This window comes from Volvox carteri (assembly GCF_000143455.1).
Source record: "Volvox carteri f. nagariensis unplaced genomic scaffold VOLCAscaffold_51, whole genome shotgun sequence".
Classification (NCBI taxonomy): Eukaryota; Viridiplantae; Chlorophyta; class Chlorophyceae; order Chlamydomonadales; family Volvocaceae; genus Volvox; species Volvox carteri.
Genome location: NW_003307594.1, coordinates 761,036 through 778,255, shown reverse-complemented (window position 1 = coordinate 778,255; position 17,220 = coordinate 761,036). Strand labels below are relative to the sequence as shown.

General features: G+C 58.5%; 3 protein-coding genes across 3 annotated transcripts; 1 reads left to right on the top strand and 2 right to left on the bottom strand.

The window, feature by feature from the left end:
- Positions 1-6,319: 6,319 nt before the first annotated feature.
- VOLCADRAFT_119087 (uncharacterized protein) lies at positions 6,320-7,509 on the bottom strand (the record flags this gene model as incomplete). Its single annotated transcript, XM_002955371.1, has 3 exons — positions 6,320-6,622; positions 7,120-7,216; positions 7,384-7,509. Coding segments are annotated over 3 exons (526 nt in total), but the record flags the coding sequence as incomplete, so codon positions are not given.
- A 752-nt stretch (positions 7,510-8,261) lies between these two features.
- Positions 8,262-14,433, top strand: VOLCADRAFT_96367 (uncharacterized protein; the record flags this gene model as incomplete). The annotated part of the gene is made up of 14 exons (XM_002955434.1): positions 8,262-8,330; positions 8,778-9,274; positions 9,468-9,624; positions 10,056-10,139; positions 10,368-10,451; positions 10,674-10,811; positions 10,950-11,099; positions 11,203-11,364; positions 11,705-11,853; positions 12,170-12,402; positions 12,533-12,654; positions 12,762-13,585; positions 13,722-13,799; positions 14,241-14,433. 14 exons carry the CDS (start codon positions 8,262-8,264, stop codon positions 14,431-14,433), a joined length of 2,940 nt encoding a protein of 979 aa, XP_002955480.1.
- Positions 14,434-14,974: 541 nt separating this feature from the next.
- On the bottom strand, positions 14,975-16,211 carry VOLCADRAFT_119085 (uncharacterized protein; the record flags this gene model as incomplete). Its single annotated transcript, XM_002955370.1, has 4 exons — positions 14,975-15,088; positions 15,289-15,345; positions 15,874-15,975; positions 16,125-16,211. The coding sequence occupies 4 exons, from the start codon at positions 16,209-16,211 to the stop codon at positions 14,975-14,977; spliced, it is 360 nt and encodes a 119-aa protein (XP_002955416.1).
- Between the last annotated feature and the right edge of the window lie 1,009 nt (positions 16,212-17,220).

Genomic DNA, 17,220 nt, shown 5'->3' with positions numbered 1-17,220 from the left:
GACCGAAGCACATTCTTGACCAAAGCAGAGCCCACAAGCGGAATACATTTCGACACAGACCCACATATCCACAAGCCCACAAGAGTCTTGTAGCTCGTGGTGTCGCCTAAACCTAACCGTCCGGACGTAGTCCAACATTTCAATCCTCTGAAAACCTGGAATCGGGATTCACGGAAGGTCAAGGAAGCACAGGGCGACAGGCGGAGAAAAGCAAAGAAAACAGGCTGTTCCCGGGTTGCCGCCGGTGCCTTTCGTCCTCTTCCTCTCCGCGCCACGTGCTCCCTCTGCCCCACCTGCAACTCCGGGCCGCCCTGTGCCACTGCCACCCAGCAGCGCCGCAAGCAGCGCAGCAGCGGGAGTACCTGCCCCTCGGGGTACTCGCTCAGCGCCGCCACTGCCTGGGACAGAACCTCCGAAACAACATCAAGCCGCAGCCCGTCTGCCCCAGCTGCGGCAGTTTCCGTCGCCAGGGCCGTCGCGGCGTCCAGCAGCGGCCACTTGGCCGCCTCCAGCTCCGCCAAAAGCTGGGAAGGGTCCGCCGGTTCGTGAACGCCGCCGATTGCCACCGCCGCCGCTGCTGCTGCCACGCTGGCGGCGGTGTCGCGCAGCGCCGCCACTGCGAGCGCGTTGGGGTCTAGGCGCTCCGACACCAGCGCACGGACCTGGGCCGACCCGAGAGTAGCTCGACGGAGGGCCTCGGCAGCAGCGGTCGCGGCCTGTCATGTACATGATGGTGAAGAGATGTGCCGGTCAAGCGATAGCGACACGCGTGGAGGTAGTAACCCACATGCTGTACGGCCCAACGGACGGCGGGACCGGATGCATTTTGTTTGCAGCTTGTACGATTGCGATCCTGGCGCTAGGCGCTGGCTTCAGGGAGCATGGAGGGACAAAACCATACACTTCACAACGCGAATACACGACATACCCACGGCACTGCCACTGCAACCCGGTGCATCAACCACTGGAGTGCAACTGAATGGCACGCGGCGAGCCTGCCGCGGCATACAGGGACCCACCCTCATTCCCGTCACCACAGCGGCATGTCGGCCCGCAGGTAGGGGCGCCTTGCATAGGCGGGTGAGCAGGGCGAGCAAGGCAGTGGCTAAGCGGCGAGTGGCGGCGCCAGTGGAGGCGTCATGGGAGCGGCCGGTGTGGATCAGCGCCAGCGCCACGCACGCCCAGGCGACATCGGCACGATTGAGACCACCTGTGAGGGCGAGTGTCGTCGCATGTGGGTTGTGAGGGTGCGACGGGAGTACGCAGGGCAAAGGGCAAGTATGAGGCCAAGGAGGGAGGCAACCAAGCAGCAAAGGGACGAGAAACACTGAAATAGACTATCGTGGTCATTTAAATCATCCCGTCACCATCACGCAGGGGAAATATATAAACCGACCGCACAAACGCGCGCGTGCACGCAGCTACAACCCGCGCGCTTCCTCGACCAGCGCAATTGCAATTGTAGAATTGTTGTTCCTCCTATTATTTAGTACGTCTCCCCTTTTTAGACGAGCTTGTTTTATAGTACACAAATGAACAGGACGTCGCGCTTCTTGCGCCTCTTGGCGCCTCTTGTAGCAATCGCATCGCCAGCCGGGAGCATGTGCACAGCCTGCTAGACGCTCCTGAGGGCGACACGTCCTAATACATCCTAATACACGAACTCGAGACACCCTCCCGGCTCAAACCCCAAGTTCCCCGCCTACCAGCCGTTGGGGGGGACTCAGACTCCAGAAACGCGTCTGCGGCGTGGCTGGCAGCCGAGCATATGTCATCGCAGCAGGTCACCAGTAATGTCACTACAGCAGACTGCAGGGCGCTGTGGCGCAGCGGCGGCGCCGTCGCCGTCGCTGCAGATGATGATGATGATGATAGCTTACCATCTACGGTTGTGGTATTATTGGCTGTGGTGGTGGTGGTGGTGGTAACGGAAGGGCCGTATACGGACGAAGCCGCCACTGCCTGCTCGGCGTGGCATGTTACGTGTTGGCGATGGGAAGTGGGGAGTGGGAGGCGTGGGGAGTGGGAAGTGTTGGCGATGGGTATTAAAGCCAGCCACGGCAACGCGGGTTGCGAAGGGAGAGAGGAGAGGACAGGAGAGGAGAATGGAGATGAGAAAGGTCAAATAGGAAATGCCGGCAGTGCCCAGGAGCCAGGGCCCCGACGGTGTCGTTCATGTGTCTGCTGTCCGCGCGGCGGAACTGGCGGAAGTGGCTAAGGTGCACATTGCCCAGCGGAATGCCTGCACCGAACCGCAAGTGTCGGGTCACTCGCCCTGTCACTGTGTGCCCTGGAAAGCCGACTCTAATGGGCAGTAGCGCCCTCGGAAGGTAAAGTGCGGATGCGCGGGGCTTGGGGACCTCAGAGCTGCGCACCCCTGGCATTTTTGCTGATCGCCCGGGTTATGAGACGTTTTGAGTACAACTGAGTTAAACTTACCCCCCGGCGCACCAGAGCCGCGAGCAATTCCCGCAGCAGCACCAACGCGCTGTATGACTCCGACGCCTGCAGGTACGGCCTGCCATACATGCCATACAGCGCTTGTTGCAGCCGGCTTATGACCGTGGCGTAGACGACCTCCACGTCATCGAACAAGAGGAGCAGCTGCACGATGGCCGCGGCGGCGGCAGCGGCGGCGCTGCTGCTGCTGGCCCCCTGGCTCCAATAGTCGTCGATCATTTCTCGTAGCCAGACACTGACGGAGGCGGTTTCGGAGCGGCTCACAGTCGCCGCGTCATCTGCTGGGACGGAACGCCCTAGGAGCCAGGACCTGCAGCGTGGGGCATGTACGGCATCTGCATGAGTCGTGCACAAGGCGGCATGTACCTGTGCAAAACCCCCAAGGAGAACTGTGCAATACAATTTCTCGGCTATGACAAAAAGCAATCAACCAAGAATGCAAACATGGATGCGCGAGATTGGGAGCAGCACAAGTTGATAAAAAGAGCATGCGGGATCCAGACGCGACCCGCAACTCATATACCAGCATACCTAGCTGGGTTGCGCAGCTCGCCACCCGGCTCAAGGGTCGCCGGCGGGAATTCCTGCAGCAACCCCAGACAACCGCCGACGCCCGCCACAGCCACCGGCACTGCCGCAGCTGCCGCCGCCAGCACCGACTGCCAGACGCTGCGCTTGTACGGCAGGCCCGTGAAATTCGTCAGGTAGACGAGCACAGCGCGCAGCGCGGTAAGCATGGCGCCAGGGAAGTCCGCAGAGGCCGTCGCGGCGACACCGTCGGATTGATGCAGCTGACCGTCGGCGGCAGCACTGCGCGCCGCCGCCGCGACGCAGCGCATCAGCTGCTGCAGCCCCAGTCGTGATATGTCGCTGCCGCTGACCACCGCACGGATCGCCAGTAAACCCTCCATTCGCTGCACCACTGGTACGGCGGCGAACCACCCCTCCAACCAGGCTGCTGCGAGCGCCTGCGACACAGAATGGCACCACAACAAATTCATTCGTCTGTGCAAACCTTTTTTTATATTGTGCCACACGGCCGGTGGCGGACGAAATGGCACTGACAATTAACTGCCTATTTTTTTCCTTGCGCATCCCCATGTCCGCTATAAACAAGATGAAAAGGAAAGGGCATGGCTGCAGTCATCGACAAGGCTTGGCTACTTCACATGCCGCTGTGCAAAAGAAAATTAAAAGCATATTGCGCCCCACTGTTTCGCCTTCCCTTCCCAGGGCCATACAAGCCCGCGTTTGGACAACGCCTGGGTTCGCTGGCCTTTTCCTTACTACCTTCTCTCACTTACGACTCCAGGGCCACGCAAACGACAATATCCACTACCCGCTCCTTTCCATCCGCATCCGGAGCTCGGTTGCGTTCCCCTCACACTCCCACCTGCGCATCCAGCATCTCGGCCTCCGCAGCGCCGCCACGGTAATGGATGTCCCGCGCCAGCGAAGGCAGCAGCACCCCCGTCACGAATGCCAGCGGCACACCGCGCAGGGCCTCAGGCGCCCGCCAGTCGCGCTGCAGGAGGGTGCGCATCCCCAGCCTCTGCACCTGCACATTGCCGTGCTGCAGGGCACGCGCCCACAGCACGCACTGCCACTCGCGTGGCACCGCCCAGGGATCCGCAGCATCCGCGGCATTGGAGCCGGCGGCACTGTTGGCTGACGCCGCCAACTCGTCCGTTGCGTCGTCGACGGTTGTGTTGGCGTTTTTGCGCTGCTTGAGCTCCTTCTTGCGGGGGATGTACGACTTCGGTACGACGGTTTCGGTGCGGAACTCCGGCGCGGGCGCATGCAGCTGGTCGATCTGCGGTTAGGTCAGGTGAGGGCCGTCAGGCCACGGCACCGCACCTTGAGGACGAGAGCCGCGGGGCTAGCTTTTGCTATAGCGCAAAGACAGGGGGCCACTTCTGTGGTTTACGACAGCGCAACCACAGGACCGAGGCTAGGGATCGCCCTTCCCTCTAGCACTCCGGGGCGCTCCGAAACCCACCTTGGCCCACACGGGCGCCACCAGGTGGATGGGAAACTCGTCCAAAATGTCGTACAGCGCGGCCCATAGGGCCCAGCCCGGCTGATGCATCTGGCCGCTCGGGGCCAGGCGCTGCAGAAGCAGCATGGCGCGCTTGCGCTCTAGCGCATCCACATCGGCGGGAAATGCCTGGGCGGGACACGAGCGGATTTTCCTCAAGGCCGCAGCAGCGGGAAGGGAATAATGTCGTTATTAGAACGAAGGCGAACGGAAAGGAGAGCGCTATGGGGACACATACTTTGGTTGCAGCTGGGGTTACGCCACCGCAGAGAAACGGGATTTGCACTCCACGGCACAGCACACCGCGCCGTCCTGCAAGTACGACAGCGCAGACGACAAAACACATCACACGGCACAGCGCACAGCACATCTCGACATTTTCTTACCTACACCCCCTCAATCCTACCGTCCCAATCCATCAGAACCCACCAGGCACGTGCGGAGCAGCTCCCAGAAACGGCTGCACGCCTGGACGTCCACGCCCGCCTCCGGCTGCAGGAGCAACCCCGATGCGGACACCAGAAGTGCCAGGGCGGTACGGTGAGACGTGGCGCACATGGAAATCGCGGACCCAGCAGCAACAGGGCGGCCGCCATCGCCGATGTCACTGCCGCAGCCGAGCAGCTCCAACGCCAGCTGCCACACCTCCTGTGCTGTGGACGTCAGGTCGCTGCCGCCTGGAGCGTGTGGCGGCAGATGTGGGTGACGGTGCCGTGGGAGACGGGGCACCGGAGCGGGCGGACGAGGGCAGGGCGGAGTGGCGAGTGTGCCAGAAGGTACGTCGGTTTTGTGAGGGATTTCTGTGAGGGATCTCCGTGAGGGATTGCGGACCCTTACATGCGGGTGTCTCATCTGGTTCACGGGGTAGGGGGCGGAGGCGGGCCCACCTCGCAAATGTTCAAGTAGGCTAAATGTCATCCGGACGCGCCAAGGGCGCACCGCCCTCCTCATCCTACAACTCCCACCTCAACCCATTTGCCCGCCTGAACCCCCCATCCACCTCACCCAACCCTACCATACCACACCTTGCCAGTGCCCTTCCCAGAGCCCCTTGACCTCCTGACTCACCGCATGCCTGGGCGCTTGTCAACGTGATGGGCACCAAGGTCTTCAGGGCCGCTTGCCGGGCAGCAGAGGATGGGCAGCACAACAGTGGCCGCAGCGCGGCTCGCAGGCGGGTCAGCACCCAGCGTAGCACCTCCAGGCGGCTATCCGCAACATCGACCATGGCCGCAACGTACCCACCTCCTGCTGCGGTTGGGAGTGGGGAAACAGAGTTCGGAACCGGAAGGCTCCGTCATGCGCTGGGCAGCAGCGGAGGCGTTCATCCATTCATCCATTCACGGGTCCCAAACAGATGCGATGCAAGCAGGCCAAGGGCGGAGGCATATTGGAAACCGGTGCCGTGGCCGTCGAAGTGTAATGGGACCGACAACGACCAGATATGGCTTACAACGCATCTCCTCCTCCTCTTTGCCGACTTCATGCACCCCCAAACCTTTGTAAGCGTAGCATACCTGCAAGCTCGGCCTGCTGCTTAGCGCCTGCTTTTGGAAAGGACAAGATGTACGCCATGTCTCCCCGCCATTGCGGCTTTGCATCCCGAAAACAGTCACCGGCGAGCCGCGGTGTGTGCCCAATCCCCAGTTCGACCCCAATCCCCACGTTCGCGCTGGCCCCGGCACCCAGCAGCTCACGCACTTCCTCCCATACACGCTTCACCCCGTCAGGCACATTGCACAACCTCCCTCGAAAGCCCCTCCTCTCAGGCAGGGTGCTCTCCAGGAGCCCCACCAGTCCCTCGGCTCCTTGCCCACCAACCTGAACTCAACCGCTGCACCACCGCCGCCAACAGAGTGCACGCGACCCGCAACGGCAGTCGGCAGCCGCCGCCGCTACTGCTGGCCCCGGTCCCGGCGCCACAGGCCCCCGTAGCCGCTGCGTCCAGTGCGCTGACGCACGCACCGATCAGCTGTCGCAACTGCGGCCACAGCTCCCTAGCTATCAGCAAGTCCACCAGGACGGTGCAGGTCTGCAGCTGACAGGCCTTGTCGGGCAATGTGCCGCTGCGGGCCAGCAGCGGCAGGAAAAAAGCGTCCAGGAACTGCTGGATCACGCGGGCGTCTGGAGCGCAGGTGGCGGGTAGTTGGGCGGCGAATGTGCGTGTTTAGATGGTTATCTGGGGGATCGGGGTTTCAAGGACTTGGCGGCGGCGGGGCGCATGTTGGTTGGCAAGGAGGGGAAGGAAAAAGGGGAGGGGCGGCGGGGGCGGCGGGAAAGAAGAGGTGAGATGGAGATTTTCGGAGGATGTGGGATGCAAAAAGGCTGAGTGGCAGGGGCCACTCCGTATGGGGATTCACGCTGGAATTGCTTGGTGGTGGGTTGTCAGCAGCTTGACGCGGGTGAAAGTGCGTGGGGTTAATACGTGGAGTCCTGGAGTCCATTCTTGACGTGTTTCTTTATGAAAAACACCGAAAATTCACGGGCAAGGGGACCCTTTCACATATTGGATTTTGTGTTGTGACGGGGATGGTGTTGTGTGTCGTTTTGCGAGCGCGCTCGCTAACCACGTGAAACGTCGTACGGCAGGCTTCAATCCACGTACCAAAGCACGAGCATACCTTGCTGCGAAAGGTAATGCAGCGCGGCCGCAGTGCAGGTTGCGCGCAGCTGGCTGGCAGCGTCGCCGGAGCCGGCCTCCTCGGAAGCACTTTCGACCTGACGGGGGTTGGGGATATGTTCGTAAGCAAGAGGGCGGACAATTTGATAACTCATCAGCAAGAAGAAGTCCCCCCACCAGAATAAGACTATGTGCCTCTGGCCATGGAAGAGCACATACGGGTAAGAATAATGCCATGTCCCTTGTGTTTGACGTTCATCCGTACCAGGGTATTGTCCCCAGGAATCAACGCCACATCGTCGCAAGCTGTAACGCTGAGGACGCATGCATCGTACAGATCGGAGAGGAACTGTTGCGATGGTGCGGCAATGTCAAACGCAACTGAAACCATCGCTGCCCTTTTTAAAACGTCTAGCGTCCCCGAACATGTAGACAGTGCCGCTAAGCGTTTATGTAACAGATCAGCGGAGGCCATGGCACAGGCAGCGAACGCTTCTTGTATTTATTCCGAGTGGTCGTGACGACTAGGGCGGCGCACCACGGCACACAACAAGCTCTCCAAACAGAAGCATCTCAGTGTGAATTAGATTTAAAAACTGTTGTACCTAAAGTTTATATATCAATCGCTTAACGCAGTTAGCCAGAAACTTTTGCGGTTGGGTACGTGATGCAATTCAGTTGCCAACCATAAGCTGGTAAGCGACCTTCAGGTAGACTTGTGCATAGTACAGTGAAATGCACGCTACCATGTCCGGGCTGAGTTTCCTCAGTATGCTTACTTGCTGTCAAGGTCAACTCTAGCTGTCAATACTGGTTATGCACCGCAATGTCCCTGTCCTGGCTTCCTTTATGCACCATACACAAACTCTTTATTGCTTTAAGAAGAATTTAGGTCGCGAGCATGGCGACAACCGTCCCCATTCTGGCTGACTGAGCCGGGAAGGTAAACGCTGGAGATAGCGCGGATAGAGATCAGCGGCTCAGCATGGCAAGTTCAGCGGCTCAGCCGGAATATATGGTTGTGCCAAGCGATTATGGGGCTTCTCTCTGTTCGGGTTATGAAGCGCAACTCCAGGAGTTGCAGCTAAGCGCAGCAGAACAATTAAGGGAGATACAGGAGGAACATGCACAGGTAATCCAGATATGGTATGCGTGCTGACAAAGTTGGCTTACAGTGAAGGTGGCTTCACAGCTGTGCACTTGACCCGGTCGGTGCGCAGGTTCTGTCGAAGCGCGACCTTGAGCTGTTCCAGGCAAAAGACGATAACACCAGATTAAAGGGGCAGGTCTTAGAATGGCGTAAAAGATACGTACTGTGCAGCGTGAAGCTAAAGAGCACCGAGGAGAGTGCCCAGCTTGCCCAGGCCAACGTCACAGCCCTCCAAAGTGTCGTTGACGGGTGGACCGCGGAGAGGGAGGGTTTGCTGCGTAACATTCATTTGCTGCAAGAGCAGCTGCAAGCCCTCACGGCGCTGTGCCAGGGACAGCACCGTGCCAAAGTTGCACAGCAGGTGTGGTGGACGTGCGTGGACTTGCAATCTCCGCACAGTACCTTGCGGACTTGTCCCAGATGGGGGAGCATCTTTGGCATCCTCCTCGTATCTCGTATGAGATAAATGACACGCTCTTCCTGCCCTTCCCGCCTCATATACGTCCCAGGGCCAGCTAGCCAGCACAGATGCCGAGGCCAGGCAGCTCCATGCACAGCTCCTGCAGTCGCACGAGCTTGCGGAGCTGCTTGCACAGCAGCTGGCAGGTGAGCGTGCAGCTGCTCGCAACCAATTCGAGGAGTTCCAGCAGCAGCTGTCAAAGGAGCAGGCGCAGCTGCAGGCCCAGACGTCGGCATACGCGGCCTTACAGGCCGAATGCGACAGCCTGCGGGCTTCCCTAGCAGAAGAAAAGAAGGCGCACGCGGTAGAAAGACAAGCGCGCGCTGGCCTGGACGCGCAGGTTGCTAACCTGGCTAGCGAGCTACAGACCTGCTGTGCTGAGCTTAAGACTGCCGAGCAGCGGCTGGCGCGGGCTGCAAACGACAAGACTTTGCAGGATGAGCAGTTGTTGCAGGAGGTTCAGCGTAGGCGGACCGCTGACGTAGTGCTCATTCAGGATCTCCAGCAGGGCGTCCAGCGGCTTAAGGAGCGGCTGGAGCAGGAGAGGTGCGGCGCCTGACATGGGAGTGAACACGAGGACGTTGAAAGCAAACCCGTCCCTCCCGTGCGAAATCCTAGACTTGAACACATCTAGTCGAACTAGAACCTGTGGCCGCCGCTCAGGGGCTTTGGGGCTGCCATTGCTGTGTGAGGGTCCACCTTTGTAACGGCCGCGACCACGCGGACGGCGCGTGCGCAGGCGGGACGCGGAGAAGGAGCAGCAGCTGCTGCGCACAAGGCTAGAACGCGAGCAGGAGCTTCGGGAGGGCTTGGAGCGGCAATGTGCGGAGAACCGTAAGCAGCTGCAGGACGATCATCAGAGCCACATCGCTGCTCTGGCGCAGCTCAGCCGCCAGGTGGGACGCTGTGGGTCTGTCACACAATCGCGCCCGCGTGTTGCTGCTTACGGCAGATGACATGGCCGTTGAAGGTTTCATCTGGGGGCGCAAGTCAGGAGGGTTATGCATCTTTGTATGACACGGGAGGTGCAGAGAGGGAAGAAAGTCTCCGAGTGCAGGGATGCGACTCGCCGGTCCGAGTGATTCTGTGCATCTCAGATCCGTAGCAGTCATTGCGAAGGCAGTGTGCAGGTAAGAGCGATTGCGTACCCCCGTTCAGGCCTCTGCGGCAAATGGGTCTAAAGCCTTAGCACTCACTTAAAGCATTGAACAGTAAAGCCCCAGGCAACGGTGCCAGTTTGCCGCCTGGAGGAATAGCTGTGATTCAGAGGGCACATGGGGTAGTGTACAGACGTTTCCTACCGGGGTCTGCCTCTGTGCCGCTGCAGTTGAGCGACAGGATGCTGGAGCTGCAGCAGACTAACGAGACCGCAAGGCGGTTGCATGAGCAGCTGGCTGCAACCGAGAAGCGGGTAAGAAAAGAGTGGCTGGATTGGGTGGAGAGTTTGCGGTGCCAGTACACACCCTGGGACTCTGCACGTTGCGTTGTTTGCTGCTGCAAGTTACGCAATCACGATTCCTCGTCTCCAAACCGTTCCCAGTGCATTCTCAATCAAGCGGTACGATTTTCGTTTGCGGAGTGATGTCGCACATGCAACGGCATAAGAACCCTTCGTGCTATGGGCTGCCCGTTCGTGCAGTATAAGGATAAGGCGCTCGAGCTGCAGCAAGCCAGCGATACCATCAGCCAGCTCGAGGAGCAGTTGGTGGCAGCGGAGAAGCGGGTGCGAGGCGGCCGAGAAAGCACTCGGGGAGTAGGCGCCTTCTTTTGGGAGTCCAAAACGCAACCAAATTTGGCTAGAATCGTGTTCGGGGGAGTCCAAAACGCAACCAAATTTGGCTAGAATCGTGTTCGGGTAGAATCCTAGTCGCGTGGAATCCCGCCTTTTGGCTTAGGTATTGGCGATGTGATGTTTACGGGGCCGCACGCTGGCGGTATTTCGCAGGCTGCCGCTCGCGACACTCGGATCACTGAGCTGGAGTCTACCTTGGAGCGCAACTCCAAGAAGCTCTGCCAGCAGGCCAATAGCAGGGACGCCGCGGTGGCGGGGCTTCAGGAGCAGCTTGAGCAACGACAACGAAAGGTAGGCGCGTAGCGCGAGGTTGGTCTCATGTCCACCCGCTGCCAGGAAGCAGGCCGTTCCGAGCCCATCCATTAGTGCTTGGCTTTGGATGCGTCAAACCCGTACATGAATCTTAGTTTGTCTACGCCATTCCCTCAGCTTGAACAGAAAGAGGCGGAGATTCGCGAAGCACAGGAAAGCTATTCACGGCAGTTGGGGCAGCTTGAAAAGCGGCTGGCGCAGAGCGAAGCCGCGGCGCGGGAACAGGAGACGCGCCTGCAGCAGCAGCTGGATCGCGCACGGCGTCAGGTGAGCCGCGTTGGCGAAGATACAGCACAAACACGGCACGGCTGCGCGATGCTACGGGGTCCTTAACCTGTTTTCCGCGCCTGTGCCGCGCGTTTCCATTCAGACTGCGGACACTGAAGCGCAGCTGCAAGCTCGTCTCGTTGAGCTGCAAGGACTTTTGGCAAGCCGCGACGAGCAGATCAAGCAGCTCACAGAGGGCCACGCAGCCGAAGGCACGCAGCGCGAGAAACGCCTTAGGAAGCTTCAGGCAGACCACGAGGCGGAGGTAGCCAGGCTGGAGACGCGGATCCACGAGCTGGAACACCAGGTCGCAATCGCGCCGAGCCCAGGGGAACCACTGCGGAACCAGGCAAGTCCCCACACTCGCAAGCGCTCTAATTATTGCTGGTCTTCGGGGACTGGTCTCCAGAAGAGAATTTCGGCATTGCATGACGCGGGCTTGCTTTACTGGTTCGTGGCGTTATCATTGGCGTTGATGCTGGTTCCATGAGTGTTGCAGGAGTTGTTGGTGCTTAGGGAGCCGGGCATACCTGCCGGGCATGGGAGGTTGTGCATGGTGCGCCCGTAGGTTTTACTTGCCGTGGCCTGGTCGTCTTCCCACGCAGGTCCGATCCGCCGCCGCCGCTGTGGATGCGCTGGTGGACAACCTGCTTAGAAACACCAGTGACCTTGCAGGAGGTGCCTTGGGGCAGATTGGCGAAGATGACGATGGCGATGAGGACCGGGGCCCAGCGGCTGATCTCATCTTGGGCATGTAGGTTGTCAGGTGCCGGTCTTCGCACAAGTCTTCTAGTCCGTGTCTTTGGTACCTGTCCTATCGTTGCCGGCTCCCAAACACACCCCTGGTATCAGCATCACTCGTCTGTGGTCCGTCTTTCCCCGCACAATTAAGATGTTGTCTTTACTTCAGTTGTGGCGCAGCTCACTCTGTATTGCCCAAGGGTAGTTTGGCGGCCATGACGCGGTCGAAGTGGAGGTTGCGATCCATACCGTATCATTTGATGCTTGGTAACGCGTCTTATAAGTTGATGCGTTGGAAATCTGAATTCCAACACATCATTGCTTTCCAGGTCGCAGCCTCACCTGTCTCAAGGCCATGGCGGTCACCCGGTGGCACAGCAGCCCGGCGTACCTGCAGGAACCACCGCACAGCAAACCGCTGCTGCAGCAGCAACTTTCGCTGCGGGAACGAGGGATCAGGGTGCTGCCGGACACACTGGGAGCCCCGCGAAAAAGACTGAAGCATGCAAACGTGCTCCGGAGGGAGGCGCCAGAGAAGGCGATGAGCAGCCCGCTGGGCGAGGTAAGCTGGCGATCTGCATGCCTCGTGGGTATAGGTCATGTAGGGTACGGGTGTGGATGTGATGTGCGACGCCTTCGATGCAGGGTGGTGCTGACCAATGCTGCCTTATTATGCTATATCCCCCATGCAGGTCGAGGTCGCAAAGCTGCCAAGCTGGCGAAAGACGACCGCTGGGTCGAGGCCATCAAGGACCTGGGGCAGTCTAATCCCGCTGCGGCGAACTCCATGGACAGCAGGGATGCGCCGAGCCAGGTCAGTGCCAAGCACCCGCCAGCGCACTGAATTCCACAAGTCTGGTGCAAGTTGCAGTTAGGCAGTTAGGCTTACATGCTGCCCTTGTTCGGGTTATCCTCATGTAGGCGGCGCCGGATGATGGCCCCTCAACTAGGGCGGGCAGCAGGCGGCGTGCAGCACAGGCCGGACAGGCGCGAGCGAAGGCTATGGCCGCTGCCCTTGCCGATGATTTGGAAGCAGAGACGGAAACGGCTACGTTGGGCGCAATGGGCCCCGAGGCGGGAGCCGCAAGAGGCCGTAGGGCGGCACAACGTGCGGCAACACAGGAGGCGGCGTTAGCAGCTGAGCCGCAGAAGGCTATTGCACCGCCTGAAGCAGCCCCTGCCGGATCCAAACGGGGCCGAGCTGCTGGCAGCCGTGGCAAGGGTGGCAAGCAGGCCAAGGGCAGCCAGCCGCAGGAAACGGAAGAAATGCAATCCGAATCGGCAATAGCCGCAGAGCCGCAGGCGCCGATCCGGCGCGACGCTGAGCAAAAGCCGCCGGCTGCTGCGAGCCATGAGGATGCCAGCTTGATGCCACCTCCCGCCCGGCCAGCAACTCGTCGGCGAGGCGCTGCCGCTGCCGTTGTCACAAAGCCTGCAGAATTAGCCGAGGTAATCCCTGCAACACAGGACGTGGACCTGGCGGCCTCACAACAGCCCACGCAGCAGCAGCACGTGTCACAGCCGCCGACGCAGCCCCAGCCACCTCCCCCACCAGCGCAACCGCTGGCGGCACCAGCCGGGCGTCCACAGCAGCAGGCGGTTGGAGCTGCTGGCGGGGTCGCAGGGTCTCTGCCCAGCTTTTCACAGCAAGGCATGCCCACCGCGAGCCAGACCAGCCTCTTTGGCACATTCAAGGATTTCGGTATATCCCTAGGGAAAAACCCTTTGGCAACCGTAAACCCTAAGTGAGTTGCAGGAATTTTGGGAGGTGGCGTAGCGATAGACGGTAGCGATAGAAGTTTCATGTCCTTGTTAGGAGGGTTGGCCATGAAGGGGTGCTCATAACATACATTCGTGACCTTCGGCCAATGCCTGCAACAGGGTGATGGAGGCATCGAAGGGCCGCATGCGCATCGTCCCGTTCACGTCCGTCCATAATTGGAAAATTGTGACGCCCAGGTATGTGACAGAGGGGCACACGTGCTTTGTATCAGCCTTTCTGCTTTGCTCGTACTGTTATATTGAAGTTAGCCCGGGGCTGGTAATTTGTAAACGGTGCACAGGCGCGGGTCTGTGTAATTCTCATGGCTGCAAAATAACCGCCTCATGTGCCCCACCGGTAATGGGCAAATCATCAGCAGCTGATCCTCATCTTCTATTTCGCTCTCTGCACCATAGCATGCCGTGGTCCCGTTATTCTCTTATAATTATGATGCTTGCCAAGTTGATCCCTTCATGCCCTCACAAGTTACACTCCACATGGGCTAACCTACCTACCGAGAAAGGCAGCAACATATCATTCACGCAATAAGCTGCGTCATATGTTGCTTTTGCTTCCGCACCAATTCATTACCGCTCTATGCAAGAACTCCTGTTCCTATGCGGGCCACCCACATGCAGCGTCTTCAAGAAACCGGAGGGCGCGCAGGCGGCAGCGGGACCGGCAAATGTCCTTCCGCAGCTCACTCACGGTAACCTGGCAGTTCCGGGTCCCAGCGTTGGGTCCCAGCCAGGGGAGGCGATGCCGCCCGATGTGCTTCTTCGCACGTTGAAGCAGCAGCCCGCCAACAAGGGCGGCAAGAAGGGCAGCTAATAGGCTTGCGAGGCGAGGAGTTATGACGCTTACGAAGACTGCAGTTGATCGGAGTATTTCCCGCGAGGGGAAATGAGTGCGTGTGTTGCAAGGGAACAGCACCCATGTCAGAACGCAGCGCGAGTAATGTAATGAATGAGCTCTGCGTGTGAGTGGGCGGAGTTTGCACGTATAAATAGTGCCTTGACCGGTGGCCACTTGAACGTCTTGCGATTTTGCAGACCTGCATGGATTCCGTGATCGATATAGCATCAAACACGACCGTCGGCCAAGCAACGCTCGGCTTGCAGCTTTTCACCTCTGGCGCGCCTGCGTGTGCGTGTAGCATGGGAAGCAACCCACAAGGCGCATATGTGCATCCATGAAATGAGCAGTTGTTTATGAACGCTTGGACCCTGACGTTACAACGTGCACGGACCCAACCACGAGAGGACACCATTTCCTGCCCTCCGTCATAGCGTTTCAGGGGCGCCTTGAGCGAGGATCCCGCTTGCGCCAGGCCCCGCTGCCGCCAGCGGAGGTCCTTGGTTGCGTAGGGGCTTCAGTCGGAGTGGAGCCAGAGGTGATCCGCTAGTCGCTGCGGCTCCTTACCCAGGACGCGGTCGACGAGCTTCCCGTTTCGGTAAAAGTGGAATGTCGGACTGTACTTGACGCCCTGAAAAGACACGACATGGTGTGCGGAGAGGATGGCGGGACGTATTGGGATTCAGGTTTTTTTTACTGTGGTGGCGTTAATGGAATGGATTAAGTGTGCTTAGGTCGTAGTAAATGCAACATACTACGAGCTAGCTACGGGGCCCATATAGCTGGAGCTTGAAGAGTCATGATATTATCTCATGGTACATAGGTGCTCACCGCGACAGCGTCTTGCAATGTATCGACTTGGGCCACGGCGTACTTGAGCTGCGAAAACTGCGGCAGTGAAGTGATATGCGTGTTGGTCAAGTGAGGCCATGAACACAGCGGAGCTGGCAATTGCAGAGGTAACAGCGGTGTAGCTGCTCCTACCTCTTTGCTTAGCTTGTACCATGTCGGGAAAAACTCGGCACACTTGGTACACCTGAACGCCCCCATCTCCGTTAGTGCTGGACGTTGTTTGGGAACCGAAGAACATTTCCATGTGGGCGCAGGATAACGCCCTTGAGGCTTACATACATGCGGCACTGCACAGGTACTGACTCACCAGGACGCCCCAAATTGTACAATGGCCTGTGGGTCAAGGATTAAAAATAGCGACAAAGCAAATCGGGTTAGCGGACCCGGAAAGCCTGAGGTTAGCGGACCCATACACGTGAAAAATCGTGTAAACACTAAGGCTGTCCCTGATGCGCAATCTTCCTTTCGCATGCAAGGAAAAAGTCGCAGCTGACTTGGAAGCCTTGGCCCTCGATGGCCCTCTTCTTCGCCCTCGGCCCCAAGCGACGGTCGTGCGATACGCACCGTATGTGCTTTGTTTTCATGCAGGTAGTCGTAGAATTCCTCATCACTTCGTAGTCCAGCCATATGGTTGGCTATCATCGCGGGCTTTTCCTTGGGCTGAGGCTGCAGGGACCGCCCGAGACCGTACGGCACGTAGTCGGGTGTTAATTAAACACCCAATAACTACAGTGCGACACAGGTCGACCTGCTCCATACACATTTCTCTCCCCTATGCGAAGTACCTCAAGCTGGAGGTGAACACGCCCACTTACCTGCTTGAACGTGCCATCTGCGTCCATAGTGACAGTTGGTGGGTGCAAGGGCCGCGACGGCCAGCTGTAAGTCACCTGACCAGCCATATCAAAGCCGATCAGTTGTTTGCATAAGTTTGTTTACCGTAGTGAGACGAAATTGCTGCAATTTATTGTAATGGCTCGCGCATGACAGTAGTTTGTCACAGTTTTACGAGACTATTTTGTTCTAGTGCGACAGTCTCAAACCAAAGTGAAAAATGAAAACAGAGACAAATGCCTAAGTTGGTTGCTATCATGGATCCGGAGCATTGATCAACCGTCTAACCATTCATAATTTATGACGTAAAAGTTAGGAGGTATCATCGATGTGCTTCTACCTACGTATAGTGTAATGCCTGATACACTTGGACTAACTCGATCAGCTCAAATAGTGTGATTGGTGCTTTCGCCTAGCCTGCAGTTATCCTTGTATCAGACGCGTACCTACCATACCCAAATGCAGACGTTCATCAACCGTACCAACGCACCAGGCTTAAAGCTTGCGCAACTGGGAAAATCATGCAAGATGACGGTAACCCGAGAGCTTCCGGGCCCTTGTACGATTTCCACTCATGAACCCGTGCGCGGGCCCGGAAAGCATGCCTTCGAGGTCACCATGCCCAAAAAAGGCGTGCGCACGGCCCTGGGCTTTCTTGAGCAGCCGCGCCTTGAGTACATGACGCCGGACTACCTTCCCGGTGCCGGTTACGTGTCTTACGGTGGAGCTGGCTTCATCTACCCTGCCAAGTCAATGTCAAGGGCGACTTACACCCAAGGGGATACCATACGCTGTGAGCTGTGCTTTGACACTCGGCGTGTAACATTTCGGGTCAACGGTTTGGAAGCAGGCTCCGCGCCCTGGCGTGGATCTCAATCAGCTTACCCTGCGATATCCGTATTTCCTGGCGACCTGATATGCAACATCGCCTTCGATTGACATGCATGGCGCCATCACGTATGTTTCGTTTTTGAATAAGTCGTACAAGACCTACTGATTTTTTCTATGAGCAGGCTGGCGCTGTTTTATTGCCCTCCCGGCTATGAGGGGTTGTTGTTCTTTCATCACCGTTCGGAA